General features: G+C 39.6%; 2 protein-coding genes across 3 annotated transcripts in view; one reads left to right on the top strand and one right to left on the bottom strand.

Moving 5' to 3' along the window:
- Positions 1 to 286: 286 nt before the first annotated feature.
- Positions 287 to 12,525, bottom strand: LOC133618814 (NAD-dependent protein deacylase sirtuin-5, mitochondrial-like). Its single transcript, XM_061979551.1, has 9 exons — positions 12,361 to 12,525; positions 8,118 to 8,222; positions 7,824 to 7,957; positions 5,590 to 5,815; positions 5,328 to 5,415; positions 4,492 to 4,545; positions 4,006 to 4,129; positions 2,105 to 2,220; positions 287 to 1,190 (listed from the first exon to the last, which is right to left on the bottom strand). The coding sequence occupies exons 2-9, from the start codon at positions 8,215 to 8,217 to the stop codon at positions 1,121 to 1,123; spliced, it is 912 nt and encodes a 303-aa protein (XP_061835535.1). The 5' UTR covers positions 8,218 to 8,222; positions 12,361 to 12,525; the 3' UTR covers positions 287 to 1,120.
- Positions 12,526 to 12,611: 86 nt separating this feature from the next.
- The window catches only part of LOC133618812 (phosphatase and actin regulator 1-like), a 105,018-nt gene continuing 100,672 nt past the window's right edge, over positions 12,612 to 16,957 (top strand). The window contains exon 1 of one of the 2 annotated variants that reach the window (XM_061979550.2): positions 12,612 to 12,946. In XM_061979550.2, coding sequence (XP_061835534.1) covers positions 12,838 to 12,946 — 109 coding nt within the window. In that variant the 5' untranslated portion in view covers positions 12,612 to 12,837. The remainder of the gene's footprint in view (positions 12,947 to 16,957) is intronic. The other variant, XM_072915189.1, reaches the window with a different exon arrangement.

The raw sequence follows: 16,957 nt of genomic DNA, 5'->3' as shown, positions 1-16,957 counted from the left end.
TGAAAACAACTGATAAATGTATGCATTATCCTGTTATATCTCACATTCTATATTGTGTTTTGGAAAAAGGTTGTCATAAACATTACTTTATCATTAAAAAAAATAATACAAAAGAAAAACACATTTGAATGCATATGTAAATGTATTCAGTTATAAACATTCATTCACTTTCTTCTTTCCTTCATGGATCTAAACTTTACCGCTGCCGGTATTTTTTTCTATATTTTTATTGTAAGATTTTCAAAATGCGTTTGTTCTATTTTTGGCCAAATTAATACAAAGAAAGCAATCTGAAGTTGTCTTTATTTTTTTGTTTTAATGCCATGATTTTAATAGTCCGGCCCGCATGTGCACAGATTTTCCTCCATGCGGCCCCTGAGCTAAAATGAGCTTGACACACCTGTATTAAAAGAATCACGTATGATGCAATTGAATACAAAACGTAAATGTTTTAATACATTTTTCAAATAATCACCAAGTAATTTTGCTTGATCATCATTATGATTTGAGTAGATGGTCATAAAGTGTGTGTTAAATTTCTAGGCAAAACATGTAAAAGACATAATAATTCCCATTTATCGCGATTGAACCCAGAGTAAGAATACATAGGCTGACACAGACGTTCATGAACATGAGCAGGTATGTATTGTGTGCAATAAATCCATGTAACATGAGCTCTACGACGTTTAAAGCAAAGGTTTGGTCAAGGCAGTTTGTGAAAGGCACAAAATAACACAAGGAAAAATAATTATCCTTTAGCACCTAAATATGCTCGGTACAGTATACATGATGTAGATTTTTGGGGGTATTGTATGTAATTTAGTGCTTGTAATTGTGCCGTTAGGTACACAGTCTGTATAAAAAAGTAAGAAATAGTCATCTACTGCATACGTATGTAACAATTCCTCTTGGCGGTCAGTCTAGCCGATTCTTAACCCTCCCAGCACATATCTAATTTCCAGTTATTGAGCAGCTCGTTCAAGTATGAGGTCACCTGCGAAGATACATTCTACACACCCAAGCATCAGAAGCTTGAAAGGCAAACATATGTAAGAGAATACGACAACAACCCCTTTTTTTATTTGGACTGTTGCCTGAAACCACTGGTTGGGGCTGTTCGTTAGACCTCAGACTCGTGCCGCGCAAGGGCTGCAGGCAGCGTCGTCCCACATGGCCCCTGGAAGTGGTGCCTGTGTAACACAAAAACTAAGCTATGATGAAGACCCAGTACACATGTTGTCGCACAGATGTGTCACGTATCATTTAACCCAGGGGTGCCCATTACGTCGATCGCGAGCTACCGGTCGATGGTGGAGGGTGTGTCAGTCGATCGCCAGCCAGGCATTAAAGAAATAGACATAAAAATTAACGATCATCAATCTTCACCAAGACGTCACTTTCGTCACTTGATTGACATTCACGGCATCTGAGGGTCTCGTGAAATGCTGCCAGATCATTATTAAGAAAAAAATTACCGACAGAAAGGCGAGAAACACTTTTTATTTCAACAGACTCTCGCGCCGTACCTGCCGCCAAAACTCTAAAGATTGACTGCACAGTTCCTGTCTTCACAATAAAAGCGCTGCTTCATCCTGCCTGTGCTAACAAAATAAGAGTCTCAGAAAGCTGGCGTGCACAAGCTAGCAAGCTACGGAGTTTACCGCCAATGTATTTCTTGTAAAGTGTATAAAAAGGAGTATGGAAGCTGGACAAATAAGATGGCAAAAAACAACCACTTTCATGTGGTATTGGACAGATAGGAGGACTTTTTTTCTCCTCCATTTGAAAATGTGGACGTTATCATCACTACTGTCTGATTCCAATCAATGCAAGTCATCAGAATCAGGTAATACACCAACTTATATTCTTGTCTTCATGAAAGAAAGGAATCTATATGTGTTAAACATGCTTGTATTATCAATAAACACCTTTAACTTGTTAACAAAAATGTGTCTTTCATAAATAAATAAATATACATTTTATTTTATATGAATGAGGTAGATCGCCTCCTCTTGGTCAATTGAAAAGTAGCTCGCCTGCAGAAAAAGTGTGGGCACCCCTGGTTTAACCCCTTGTGAATGGGTGTGGTTGTGTTAGATCTTACGTAAAGTACTCCGACTTTGGTGTTGTTCGCAGGTTGAATTCTGCAACCGGCACGCCTCTGGATGCGACCTGAGGGCCAAACATGGCTACCGGGTAGACGATTGATGACGTACCCACCTGGAAAACATCAAGGACAGCATGCAAGTAATTCAAAAGCAAATAAAAATCTACTACACAGCACTTTATTTCATATATTATATACAGTTGTTTTCCCATATTGTGGCCAAGGACATAGGACTAAACTGCAGAGAGTACAAGGCTTCTAGTAAATGTTGTGTTGTACAAAACCCAAAACCAGTGAAGTTGGCACGTTGTGTAAATGGTAAATAAAAACAAAATAAAATAATTTGCAAATCCTTTTCAACCTACATTCAATTGAATAAACTGCAAAGACAAGATACTTAACATTCGAACTGGTAAACTTTGTTATTTTTTGTAAATATTAGCTCATTTGGAATTTGATGCCTGCAAAATGTTTCAAAAAAGCTGGCACAAGTGGCAAAAAAAAGACTGAGAAAGTTGAGGAATGCTCATCAAACACTTATTTGGAACATTCACAAACAAGGATGGGGCGAGGGTCACCACTTTGTGAACAAATGCGGGAGAAAATTGTCCAACAGTTTAAGAACAACATTTCTCAAAGAGCTATTGCAAGAAATTTAGGGATTTCACCATCTACGGTCCGTAATATCGTCAAAAGGTTCAGAGAATCTGGAGAAATCACTGCACGTAAGCGGCAATGCCCGTGACCTTCGATCTCTCAGGTGGTTCTACATCAATAACTGACATCAGTGTGTAAAGGATATCACCACATGGGCTCAGGAACTGGTTTTGTATTATTAGGTCATTCCTATTTTATAATCAGGTCAATGTTGCAATGTTCTGCAGCTTTTGTTCCTGAATACTTTGCATGCATAAAACAACACTTTCTCTCTAAATTCTTGGCAGCTTTCCAGACACCATGTAGAGTGGCAACTCAACGTATAAGTGCCCCGATTTACTAGATCTCTCTTGGCTAATTGTTATGCTTAACGTTGCAAACCTCCCCGACGTTAATTGCCGTAGTCAATGCCACGGTGAACCCCGTAAGAAACGACCAAAACATTCGGTGTCTGACCCGCTAGCATTAGTTTACAGCTAGAGATCACCATAACTTTGTTTTCCAAACATTGAAACTGAGAAAGTGAGTGTGAAGGACTGTGCTGAGAAAAAGAAATAGATGATATTCATTTAATTAAAGAAATAAATTGCCAAAAACCTGTTTTGATGAATGTGCGCATGTAGCCAACTTCACCAAGCAGTTGCTAGTCTGCATCATACTGAAGCCGAATGAGTCGATTTCGACATCGCCAGCCAAGGAGGTGAAAATAACTTCTAAACGGTGAACATTTATCCATTAAAATATGAAGACATTGCTGATGGTGTGTTTGACGGATATGCAGCTCGAAGGGGATATCGTAGAAGTCTGCTCTCCAAGGTAAATTATATACATTATTATTACTACATTAAATCAGAAAACTGCTGTAGTTGTTTTGTAGCACATTCTATTGTAATATATTTTATAAAATACGTATTATCTTAAAGTTTGTTATTCCTTTTAAAATGCATGTTTCATTTTAGAATTGTGCTGTTTTTTTAATTAACTGCAATGGGAGACTTTGCGTTGCGATACGAGCATTTTGAGTTAAGAGCTCTGTCACAGAACCAATTAAGCTCATAAGTTGAGGTACTACTGATTTGTGGTTAAGATAGACGTGGGTATTAGTCAAAGTAAAGGTTTTTAAAACCATCTATTTTATGCTGAGGGAGAAAAACATGAGCAACCACACAGAGGTGTGGCTTTTGTGTGATCAAATGAATTGTAAAAACTATTATTAAATAATAATGTCAATGACAACTTACCACCAAACAAAGATCACAGACTTCCAGCTCTTTTTCCACCTTGGTCAGGATATGAGAGTCCAACGTCTCCCCGAAAAACACGACGTTGGGCCTCAGCAGACCGTTGCACTCACTTTCGGAACACCTTATGAAAGCATGGCAATCATTAGAAAATGTGTGGATATAAGCTCCAGACACAATTGTATTAGGTTTGTCAATACAGTATTCAGTATCTAACATTTTAGGGTCAAATTACATTAATCATGTCTTCTTTCTATATACTGTAAGGAAAACAAATGTAAAGACAACAAACAGCATCAATGTGAGTGATGTTCCTTGTCTTGGTCAATTTGCATTCATCACATAATAGAGCACAACTGCCTCCTACTGGTCAGTATGAGTAAAAAGCAAAAGAGTTCCTTGACCAACATTGCCTCATGAAATAAAATATAAAAAGACATTGAGGAGTTGTGCTAATGCAAATAGGTAGCAAAATATTAATCCCACCTTGGTAGTTTATCCACAGGAATGTCAGCATCGGCCACATTTGGGTCCGGGGAACTACATGAAGAGGAATGTAACACATGCATGTAAATTGCAGAAAAAAAAACGCAAGCCAACAGTGGCACCAGAGTTGTCATAAGTCCATCCATCCATTTTCTACCGCTTATTCCCTTCGGGGTTGCGGGGGGGCGCTGGAGCCTATCTAATTTAAAGGAGACATATGCTTTTTTCTTTTACATACAGTGCAAGCCAAAAGTTTGGACACACCTTCTCATTTCAATGTGTTTTCTTTATTTTCATGACTATTTACATTGTAGATTGTCACTGAAGGCATCAAAACTATGACACCTGTGAAGTGCAAACCATTTCAGGTGACTACCTCTTGAAGCTCATCGAGAGAATGCAAAGAGTGTGCAAAGCACTAATCAGAGCAAAGGGTGGGTACCATTTTTGTTAAGTACATAACACCACATGTGTTCATTCATAGTTTTGATGCCTTCAGTGACAATTTACAATGTAAATAGTCATGAAAATAAAGAAAACACATTGAATGAGAAAGTGTGTCTAAAGTTTTGGCCTGTACTGTATGATATTAGTTGCCAGGTTTTTTAATAACTGTTAGGGACGGGGGACCCATGGGACCCTGAAGTCAGCTGGAGTAGGCTGACTTCCGGCCACCAAACATCACCCGTGACCGAAATACAGTATAGATAATTAATTGGATAGATTTTGGTCATTCTTGAAATATCAATAACATGGTTGTTATGGCACACCGACTTACAAATACATGTACAAGTTCCTGTTTTACAGTATAATTAGGTTACAATTGTGATTTCTACCCTTTGTTCTTGAGGGCTGCACAAATGGGGCTGCGCTTATTGACGTCCACGTCTCCGCAGGTCAAACAGCGCGTCTCCATCAGACTACCTGCAGTTCAACACACAAAACAACGATTCACAGCAAGAGTTATCTTTTCACTAATGTACACACATTTTGGCTGTCCCCATCACCGTCTTTCAAACGGAACAATTAGAAGGTTTGTGTCATTGTAGCCTCAACCTTGCTTTTAGCTGATGATTGACGCTGTACCGGGCCACGCACCGTGAATTCTGAGCACATGTTTGGAGCCCGCCTGCTGGTGCAGATCGTCGATGCACTGTGTGATGACGACGACGGAGCGGCCCTGCTTTTTCAACCGAGCCTCGCACTCTGCTATGGCGACATGAGCGGAGTTGGGCGTTTTATTCAACGCCAGCTCTCTCCTGTGATGGTAGAACTCCCACACTCGTGAAGGGTAGCGGGAGAAGGCCTCTGGAGAAGCCAGGTCCTGCAGGAGCATGGAGATGTATCCATTAGGAGGGTGAGTCAAGAAATTCTCAGGACGGAAAAAGCATAGATTAGAACAGTGATTCTAAAACTGTGGTATGTAGGCTCCATATAGTGGAACGCCAAAGAGTCACTTGATTAAAATACAGAGTTATGTTTTTCTATATTCAAACACAGTGTTACTGTTTAAATTGTGTGTAGCGTTACAGTGAACAAAAGTATTACCGTATTTTTCGGACAATAGGGCGCACCGTTTTATAAGGTGCACTGCTATTTAAGCGGGTCTATTCAGGTCTATTTTCATACAAAAGGCGCACTGGATTATAAGGCGCATTAAAAGGTTCATATTATGATTTTTTTCTAAATTTAAAACACTATCTTGTGGTCTACATCAGTGGTACTCAACCTTTTTGTAACTGCGGACCGGTCATCGCTCGGAAATTTGTCCCACGGACCGGGTGGAGGGGGTGTTTTTTTTTTGTCATAAAAAAATACAATCATGTGTGCTTATGGACTGTACCCCTGCAGACTGTATTGATCTATATTGATATATAATGTAGGAACCAGAAATATTAATAACAGAATGATTTAATTAAAAAAAATAAATAAATAAAAAAACAATTTTAATTTCTTGTGCGGCCCGGTACCAATCGATCCACGGACCGGTACCGGGCCGTGGCCCGGTGTTTCGGGACCCCTGGTCTACATAACATGTGATGGTGGTTATTTGGTGAAAGTGTTGCATAGATTATGTTTTACAGATCATCTTCAAGTAGCTTTCTGAGCATCTCTTCAGGATGCGCCGTTTTGTGGGTGGTCTTATATACGTGGCTCATCTTCGACAGCGTCTTCTCCCCGTCATCTTTGTTGTAGCGGTGTAGCGTGCAAGGACGGGAGTGGAAAAAGTGTCAAAAGATGGAGCCAACTGTTTTAATGACATTCAGACTTTACTTAAATCAATAACAGAGCAGCATCTTCTCATCCTTGGCTCACTAGTGCAACAACAACGCTGGAAATGTGTCCTGTGAAAAACCATCCGACCGAAACCCTTTAATAACTTAAGTTCTGTGGGTGAATTATGTAAACCCACTATAGTTTTTAGCGCTTTGATAGCTAGTCTACTGACAGATATAAGTAAGAACTTTACACTACTTTATATTAGAAATGGCAACAGCGGAAGATGAATGCCACATCAGAAGGTAGAGAAAAAGAAGAAGCTATTGACTACGGTGTCGGCACGGACTACAATGGCGGACGCGCTCAAATTTTCAGGACTTATGCAGACCCAAAATACACATAGGCAGGTACCAGAAGGTAAGAAAAGTTGGTTTTGCATAATATTGCAAAACAAAACAACAGATAATGTCGGATAATAGGTGCCATTTTGCGGTCCTTATACACGCACCATAATAATACTCGTATGTTTAATGCGTCGACAATTCATCAAATTGTGCGGCTTCATAGCTTACCAAAGTCGTACTAAAAACATTTTGACAGATTTTTGAGCGCCGTTTGTAATGTTCTAAATTTTCAATGAAAAATTTAAAGTTTTGGTGTTGTTTACTGGCGTCATCTTGCAGTTTTCAAGTATCTCTTATGTGTGACTGCCATCTACTGGTCACACTTATTACACCATGTACCACATAAAATAGCTTCGAGGGCGGTAAGCACAACCATAATTATTCCATACATTAGGCCCACCGGGTTATAAGGCACACTGTCGATTTTTGAGAAAATGAAAAGGATTTTAAGTGCACCTTATAGTCCGAAAGTACAGTTTATAGACTTCTTAAATACAACCTCAGCCTTGTTTTTAATGTTGGTCAGTATGGTGGTACTTCAGAGCCAGGTTTTTTTCTGAGGTGGTACTTGGTGAAAATGTTTGAGAACCACTGGATTAGAATGTTTTGAATCTGTTAGTTGTTGCTGCAGAAATAAATCCAGCTTTATGTGAAAATATACAGTATTATGTTATGATAGAGCAAACACAATGTATTTGATAAACTCACTTGCGACTGCCATTTCCTCCATTTCTCATGTTCACCTCGGAAAGTTGGGAGTCCGCTCTCAGCACTGACACCTGCCCCTGTGATGATAGCTATGTGCTTGGCTTTGGCAAAGACCTCTCGGAATTCAGATATGTCTGGAAAAGTTAGGGTTGAATAGTTGATGTGATATTTTTGGAGTAAAGCTACGCCAAGGACGTATTACAGTTTGTGGCTGGAATTACTACCACTTTTCCGATTACTTTAGTCAGGGATTATTCCTAGTAGTGGCTTCTGTTTGCAAAACCTGAATATTACCTGAGTTGGGTCTTGCTGTGTCCACCAAAGGTCCTCCCGTCACACGAGTGGAACACATGCGGCGTCCCAATGACACAACAGCTCGGTATTGTAAGAGCATTGTCACTATAATAGGAGGTAAACAAAACACAAAATTAACGTTTGGGAGATAATAACTATGAATTTATTCATAATCAGAGGTGTGGACTCGAGTCACATGACTTGGACTCGAGTCAGACTCGAGTCATGAATTTGATGACTTTAGACTCGACTTGACAAAATGTAAAGAGACTTGCAACTCGACTTAGACTTTAACATCAATGACTTGTGACTTCACTTGGACTTGAGCCTTTTGACTTGACTTGCTACTTTCCCCAAAACCCAAAGATTAAAAAGTTATTCAGGATCGCTGCGTATCTTTCATTTTGTACTTGTGTGTCTATCTATCAGCGTGTCTGGCAGCGTGTTGTTCCTGTCAGTACAACAGCCAATCAAATTAGATCTACGTTGTTTTCATCCCACAGCTCTCATCCAATCAAATTGCAGGAAAATTTGATTGGATTTTAAGAAGAATTGTCAAACAACGCGGGGGTGAGAAAAAATGATGCCAAAGTTGGTTTTGTTCGGGTATAAAAACTACGATTTGGTCAACAAAAAACGAATTGCCGTATGCAAAGCATGCAGTTTGAAGATTACAGACGGAGACGCAATAACTTCCAACTTCGTTCGACATTTCAAGTTGCACAAAGAAGGGTAAGTTTTGAATGTAAGCTAACGTTTATTGGCTAAGTAACGTGACTTTTATTTGCTGTGTAGTTAAATCAGTGAGGCTGTAAACTCACTGCTAACGTTATAACCATAAATATCTTATAAGGGTACGCAGCATCGAGCGCTACTGCCTACTGGCGCAGACAAGACACGGGGCCGCCATCTTGGAGTGGTGATCCGCTCCACTCAGTGCAATTCATTTGGCAGGAGCAATGAACTGTCAGCGCATTTAATTCATCTTACCTCACTGAATACCACTGATTTTCACGCGGTTTTTGTCATACCTGTAGCTATGATAAAGGACACAAGTTGTGGCGTGTTTTATTATTCATAGTTTGCTTAACAGTAATAGAATATTCTTATATGCTATAAGTGACCAGACGTCCGAGATCAAAACTGGGAATATACTGTAATCCCAGAGAAGGGGGAAAAAACGGTCAGCTATTTTTAATTTGAAGAAACAATATGATTAGGTGATATATACACATGCGTATATCCTACATAAACAATGTATGAATACATTAGATATCTATATATGTTAGGGACCTATAGACTATATCTCTGTTGCTGCAGCAGCAGAGAGTTTATTCTGTCTTGACACTTTGTATTGATATTTTGTATTACATTCTTCCCTTAAATGATCATGTTTACAGTGATTGTTTTATATGTATGTCGCTTTGGATAAAAGCGTCTGCCAAATACTTAAACATAAACATATATAAACACCTGAAAGTCTTTATATCAGCTAAAACCACCAATCTGTTTCACTGGATTCAGAATAATAATAATAATAATAATAACTGGGATTTATATAGCGCTTTTCTAAGTACCCAAAGTCGCTTTACATGTAGAACCCATCAAACATTCACACCTGGTGGTGGTAAGCTACTTTCATAGCCACAGCTGCCCTGGGGTAGACTGACGGAAGCGTGGCTGCAATTTGCGCCAACGGCCCCTCCGACCACCACCTATCATTCATCATTCAATTCACCGGTGTGAGTGGCACCGGGGGCAAAGGGTGAAGTGTCCCGCCCAAGGACACAACGGCAGCGATTTTTGGATGGTAAGAGGCGGGGAGCGAACCTGCAACCCTCAGGTTTCTGGCACGGTTGCTCTACCCACTACGCCATGCCGCCCCAAATAAATAAAACCAAATTCTGGCTTACCCAACAATGTGAGTATTTGAATATTGTTACTTGAAGACTTATTTATGGTTACAATTAAACTGTTAAGAAAGTATTGTCTTATATTTTGCCTAAAGTGAGAATGCATCATAATCAGTGGCGGCTGGTGAATTTTGTTTTAGGTGGGGCAGAAAGTTTTTAAACCAAACCCTTGTAGGGGCGTCATCCTCCCCCAGAAGATTTCTTTGCGATTTTTACATACAAATATTGAAGATCTTTGCTCCTTCTCAACTCTGTGGTAATATTCTTTTCACAAAATACAACCAATAGTACGTTAATGTTAAATCTTACTTGTGAAAAGTAATCCCCCGATTACTATTTTCAACAGTCCGCTCATTTGAGCAGGAAAACGCTGAACACCAAGCCGGCATCTTTGTTTTCTACCTGTCAACTGTCAGTTTAGGTCTGCTTGCCGACTCCTCATCACCACTTAAAGATGGCGGCCAAATTGCTCGCGTCACAGCAGCCAATGCTCTGTCTACTTATAAGATGTCTATGGTTATAACGTCATTACAAACACGGCAATCTGTTGCGTCCACTGCAGTTCACTACCTTATTCATACTTTTTGTCAAGTGATTTATTTTTTAAGCAGGGTTGCTTGAGGTACCTACACATAATGTTACGTTAGTCAATGTATCACACACAGTAACGTAACGTTAGACGGCGGTCAGCAGCACCGCGTATTTTAGCCACCTACAAAAAGACAAACATAGCCAAATAAAGGTCAGTTAAAATGTACACTATATTAAGAATATGTGTACATATTGCATAGGGCCCTGACATCTAAAAAGTACAACTCTGTTCATTGTTATGTTCATGTATTTGTTATGTTTTTCATGTGTACGCACACATAAACACACATACAGTATGAGATGAGATCAATGAGATAAGGTAAGAACAGGATAGAAACTGCTGTGGAACTAGTTACAATGCAATATGCCATGGAAATACAATGTTAACACTTTTGTGCAAATAAGTACAGTTGCACTTCCTTTTTCAAATGTGTTTATTCTGTAAATGAATGAGTTAAATGTTTAAAATGACTGGTTAATAGTGCTAAAAAGTACAACTCTGTTCATTGTTATGTTCATGTATTTGTTATGTTTTCCATGTGTACGCACACATAAACACACATACAGTATGAGATAAGATCAATGAGATAAGGTAAGAACAGGATAGAAACTGCTGTGGAACTAGTTACAATGCAATATGCCATGGAAATACAATGTTAACACTTTTGTGCAAATAAGTACAGTTGCACTTGTTTTTTCGAATGTGTTTATTCTGTAAAGGAATGAGTTAAATGTTTAAAATGACTGGTTAATAGTGCTATCATGAAGTGCAATGTCAGCACTATTTTTTTCCTGCAATTTCAAATGCACTTGTTTTAATAAATAAATACAGCATTTTAAAAGCATACACAATCTGTGTAAATATATTAGTCGGTGGTTAAAAGGACTTGAAAGGACTCGAAACTCAAAATGCAGGACTTGGGACTTGACTTGAGACTTTCCAGTTTTGACTTTGGACTTGACTCGGGAGTTGAGGGCAAAGACTTGAGACTTACTTGTGACTTGCAAAACAAGGACTTGGTCCCACCTCTGGTCATAATTGAGTAAAACATATGCATGCATTCAAAACAGTCTTCCTTCAGATGACATTAAATGATTAGAAGAGTTTTAACTCAGCTTTGTGGACCTGTGGGTGCGTCCTGCTAGCAAGAGTGCAAACTACTGTGCCCAAAACAGGTTTTACAAGATATATACCATTTCAAAAAAGTGTGCAAGAATAACTCTTAAGTCTAAAAGTTAGCTATTCGCTGCCTAACAACCACACTAACTGTTCGAGTTATTACTTATGTGTAATGTTCTATTCTTCTACGACAGAAAATACATAATCCTAATGCAGTATATATTTTTCTTATAGTGTGTTGCTGTAATCTCGCGAGATGTTAATTTACGCGAAAGCGCACAGGCTAAATTTCACTGACTGAGGCGTCGAAAGGAACTTTAATGTCGTATTTTTAGGAACCGTGTTCTAAAACAACAGGGAACTGAACACTTAACATTAGCGTTGTTCGAGTCATTACTTTGTGTAACTTTCTATACTTCTACGACAGAAAATACATAATCCAAATACAGTATATATTTTGAGTGGGTTGCTGTAATCTCGCGATATGTTAATTTACGCGAAAGCGCAGAGGCTGTTTCACTGGCTGAGGCGTCGAAAGGAACTTTAATGTCGTATTTTTAGGAACACGACAGGGACATGAACACTCAACATTAGCTTTGGCGGTAAATGTTACGCTTACCTCTATTGTTGAGCTCTCTGGACGCCTTGAAAGTTCGACAAGCGACGCTGCTGTCGAGTTGCCACAGCGGTGCGAGCTTGCTTGTTTACTTTTCTCGCAACTCGCAGCCGTAAACCTTATCTAGATGTCGCAAAACCCCAAATGGGTAACGTGCAGTGTGCGGGCGTCATCTGCAGGTCGAGTTTAGAACTGCAGTTCATTCACACCCCTTTTGACGTCACCACCAATGTGCGCAATTGTGCGTTACGTCGGTGGTATTTGTAGTACTGTATTATCAATCACAATCAGGGTGAGAAGAGATATTTAAGAGGATGCGATCGTCGTGTACGAGGATGCTATACACGGGATTCATCACTCCCTCTCTTCTTCTCCCTCTGAGCATCCTCCTCCTCCTCTTCATCACACATATCTACCTCCCACTGTGGTTGAGTGCGCCCCAGTCGGCCGGCAGTCACTAGAGGACCCTGGCCCAGGTTGATGGCGACCACTCCAGACGGCACAGACCGCCGACTGATCCGGAGACTGCGCTCCAAGAGCGACACCCCCTACCTGGTCGAAGCCCGCTTCTCCTTCAACCTGCGGACAGGTAGGATCGAGCACCACCACCACCACCATCACTATGGTGGATTCATGGATGCTTATGTCATGTTGATGTGTTGGACAGTAGCATGACACATGTGGACCCGAACGTGGTCCATTCCCACAGAAGGAATGTTATGCAACTTTGTAGACTCAGTCATGGTGTGATGTTTTATTGTTTGAATATGTGATTATGTAAGGAGAAGAGGCGTCAGCTTGACCTGGAGTACACATACAGTAGCCCATGCATGCTGCCCTGCTGGTTCTCATGGACAAAAGTAGGATGCATTCTTTTTAACCATTGCATCCTGTAGTGTTATTTTGTCTCTATCATCTTTTTACAAAGCCAGTTGCATCCTGTTACCATGGTGACTCTGCATTTTCGAGCTCTGCACTATACTGTGTTGTTATTGTACACGCCGCATAAAATGCTGTTTTGGGTTGTTGCAACCCATCTTACAATGCGGGCCAGAGGCACTTGGACAGTGACTTTTTGCAGCGTATGCCACCACAATGAATCGGAAATAACACAATCAAGATGTGACTAAAGCGTAGACCTTAGCTGGAATTCATTGGTTTCACACAAACATGGTCTTAAGCATGTATAGTTTCTTTCTGTAATAATACAAAACCCCAAACCAGTGAAGTTGGCACGTTGTGTAAATGGTAAATAAAAACAGAATACAATGATTTGCAAATCCTTTTCAACCTATATTCAATTGAATGCCCTGCAAAGACAAGATATTTAACGTTTGAACTGGTAAACTTTGATATTTTTTGCAAATATTAGCTCGTTTGGAATTTGATGCTTGCAACATGTTTCAAGAAAGCTGGCACAAGTGGCAAAAAAGACTGAGAAAGTTGAGTAATGCTCATCAAACACTTATTTGGAACATCCCACAGGTGAACAGGCAAATTGGGAACAGGTGAGTGCCATGATTGGGTTTAAAAGCAGCTTCCATGAAATGGTCAGTCAATCACAAACAAGGACGGAGCGAGGTTCACCACTTTGTGAACAAATGCGTGAGCAAATTGTCAAACAGTTTGAGAACAACATTTCTCAACAAACTATAGCAAGGATTTTAAGGATTTCACCATCTACGGTCCGTGATATCATCAAAAGGTTCAGAGAATCTGGAGAAATCACTGCACGTAAGCGATGATATTACGGACCTTCGATCCCTCAGGCGGTACTGCATCAAAAACCGACATCAGTGTGTAAAGGATATCACCACATGGACTCAGGAACACTTCATAAATCCACTGTCAGTAACTAGAGTTTGTCGCTACATCTGTAAGTGCAAGTTAAAACTCTACTATACAAAGCGAAAGCCATTTATCAACAACACCCATGTTGTTGATAAATTCCATTGAGGGAGTTCCCCATCTACGGTCCGTAATATCATCAAAAGCATAACATTCTGTTTTGGGTTGTTGCAACCAGTCTTACAATGCGGGCCAGAGGCACTTGGACAGTGACTTTTTGCAGTATATGCCACCACAATGAATCTGAAATAACACAATCAAGATGTGACTAAAGCGTAGACCTTAGCTTGAATTCATTGGTTTCACATGAACATGGTATTTAGCATTTACAGGACTTACTGTGGTACCTCGGTTTTTGTTAGTAATCTGCTCAAAAGGTCCGACCAAGACCGAAGAAAAACCCAATCAAGTTTTCCCATAAGAAAATAATGCAAATCCAGACACCCAACAAATACTAACACAAAACAAATAATTATATTAGTATATGAAGAAAAAAATGCAAAATAAATGAGAAATGGATAAATGCACATTTCATATCACTTTTATCTTGAAGACTCGTGTTGGTGAAGACGGCGATAAGCGGAGAGGTATTCCATCTTTATACTTTGCTCTGAGTTATTTCTTGAATTACTGTATTTTTCAGACTATAAGGCGCACTTAAAATCCTTTAATTTTCTCAAAAATCGACAGTGCGCCTTATAAACCCGTGTGCGTAATGTACGGAATAATTCTGGTTGTGCTTACCGACCTCAAAGCTATTTTATTTTGTACATGGTGTAATAATAGGTGTGACCAGTAGATGGCAGTCACACATAAGAGATACATGTAGACTGCAAGATGAGGCCAGTAAATGACACCAAAACTTTAAACGTTCCATTGAGAATATAGAACATTACACACAGCGTTTAAAAATCTTTTAAAATGTTTTAGTATGACTTTGGTAAGCTATGAAGCCACACCGCTTGATGGATTGTGAGAGCATTACGGCTACTGTAGACAGACGTATTGTGCTTCAACATACAAGTATTATTATGGTGTGTGTATAAGGACCGCAAAATGGCACACATTAGCAGATATTATCTGGCGTTTTTTCTGCCAATATTATGCAAAAACAACTTTTCTTACCTTCTGGTACCTGCTGATGTGTATTTGGGATCTGTATAAGTCCTGAACATTTTGTGCACGTCCGCCATTGTAGTCCATGAAAACACCATAGTCTTCTTCTCTATCTTCTTGTTATGGGACATTCATCCTCCACTGTTGCCATTTCTAATATAAAGTAGTGTAAAGTTTTTACTTATATCTGGCACTAGACTCACTATGAAAGTGCTAAAAACTACCAGTGTAGTGAGTTTACATTTTTCACCCAAGGAGTAGTTAGTTAGTTATTGGAGAGTTTCGGTCGGACGGTTTTTCACGGGACACATTTCCGACGTTGTTGCACTAGTGAGCCACGGATGAGAAGATGCTGCTCCGTTGTTTATTGAAGTAAAGTCTGAATGTCATTAAAACAGTTAGCTCCATCTTTTGACACTTCTTCCACTCCCGTCCTTGCACGCTACACTGCTACAACAAAGATGACGGGGAGAAGACGCTGTCGAATGTGAGATAAGACTGCCCACAAAACGGCGCATCCTGAAGCGACTGTCAGAAAGCAACTTAAAGATGGTCTGTAAAACATAATCTATGCAACATTTTGACCAAAGAACCACCATTACATGTTATGTAGACCACAAGGAAGTGTTTTACATTGACAAGAAAATCATAATATGACCCCTTTAATGCGCCCTATAATCCGGTGTGCTTTTTGTATGAAAATAGACCAGCTCATCGGCAGTGTGCTTTATAATCCGGTGCGCCCTACAGTCCCAAAAACCTGGTAAATAGTGTTTCTCACCTTCTATACCAAAGTGCTATCAATCGCAACTTTCTTTGGCCCTGTGGTGGCTTTTTTTGCAATTGTACACAAAAAAAAAAAAAAAATGAGTGACCAACGTGTGGATTCTTAGTTTCTGCTGAATGATACACAAGCAAACGGAATTGTTTGTAAATAACCAAGACGATATACGAAAACCGAATCACACAAAAAGCTGGGCATTCAAAAACCGAGGTACCATTGTATAGCACATTTATGTTCAAAAAATTGGGATTGAGCCAATTCCAGAAATTTCAACAATTCCCTGCAAATTATGCATGACCTTGCAACTTTGTCCAATGTTCGCAATTTTCCCGCACATTTAGCCAATCATCGTCATTTTCACCCATCGGATTTTTCTCGTAGTGGTGCTTGAACGTGCACTTCAACTGTCTGATCGAAACGTGTGTTTGTTTTTTGTGTACACTAAGGAATGTGTAACAATATCAACTTTTTACTGTTCAAACAGCACAATCGTCGTCCTCCCGCATAGCCCGGACCTACTTCCTGTTCCTGTTCACAGTTCACAGCCTTCTGGATAGTATGCAAACATACCACAACATACAGGCATTTTCAAACCCTAGTTTGCATATAATTATACATTTATTTAACCATTATTTATCCAATGTCAGGCAACGTTAAGCACATATTTAATTTGCAATGCTGACATGGCAAGAAGGCATCATATACAGAACAGAGATGTTGATGTGTGACGATCTAATTATCTCTCATTTACCAACAAAGATGGCAGTGTTTCTTACCGTCATAATATTTCATAATTGCTATTATTTGTTATATTGAACTCAAATACTACAGTGATTTGACAATAGGTTTAGT

This window comes from Nerophis lumbriciformis, linkage group LG19 (genome assembly GCF_033978685.3).
Source record: "Nerophis lumbriciformis linkage group LG19, RoL_Nlum_v2.1, whole genome shotgun sequence".
NCBI lineage: Eukaryota > Metazoa > Chordata > Actinopteri > Syngnathiformes > Syngnathidae > Nerophis > Nerophis lumbriciformis.
This window is presented reverse-complemented; position numbering and strand designations above follow the sequence as displayed.

Bases quoted from the DNA above. Each gene is read 5' to 3' on its own strand.
- LOC133618814 (XM_061979551.1), bottom strand. From the start codon at position 8,217: ATGCTCTTACAATACCGAGCTGTTGTGTCATTGGGACGCCGCATGTGT. The intron at 4,546-5,327 runs GTAGAAATCACA...CTCTTCATGTAG, and splicing joins GCAGCCCTCAAGAACAAAGG to TTCCCCGGACCCAAATGTGG. The intron at 2,221-4,005 runs GTAAGTTGTCAT...GATGTTTTCCAG, and splicing joins TCTGTGATCTTTGTTTGGTG to GTGGGTACGTCATCAATCGT.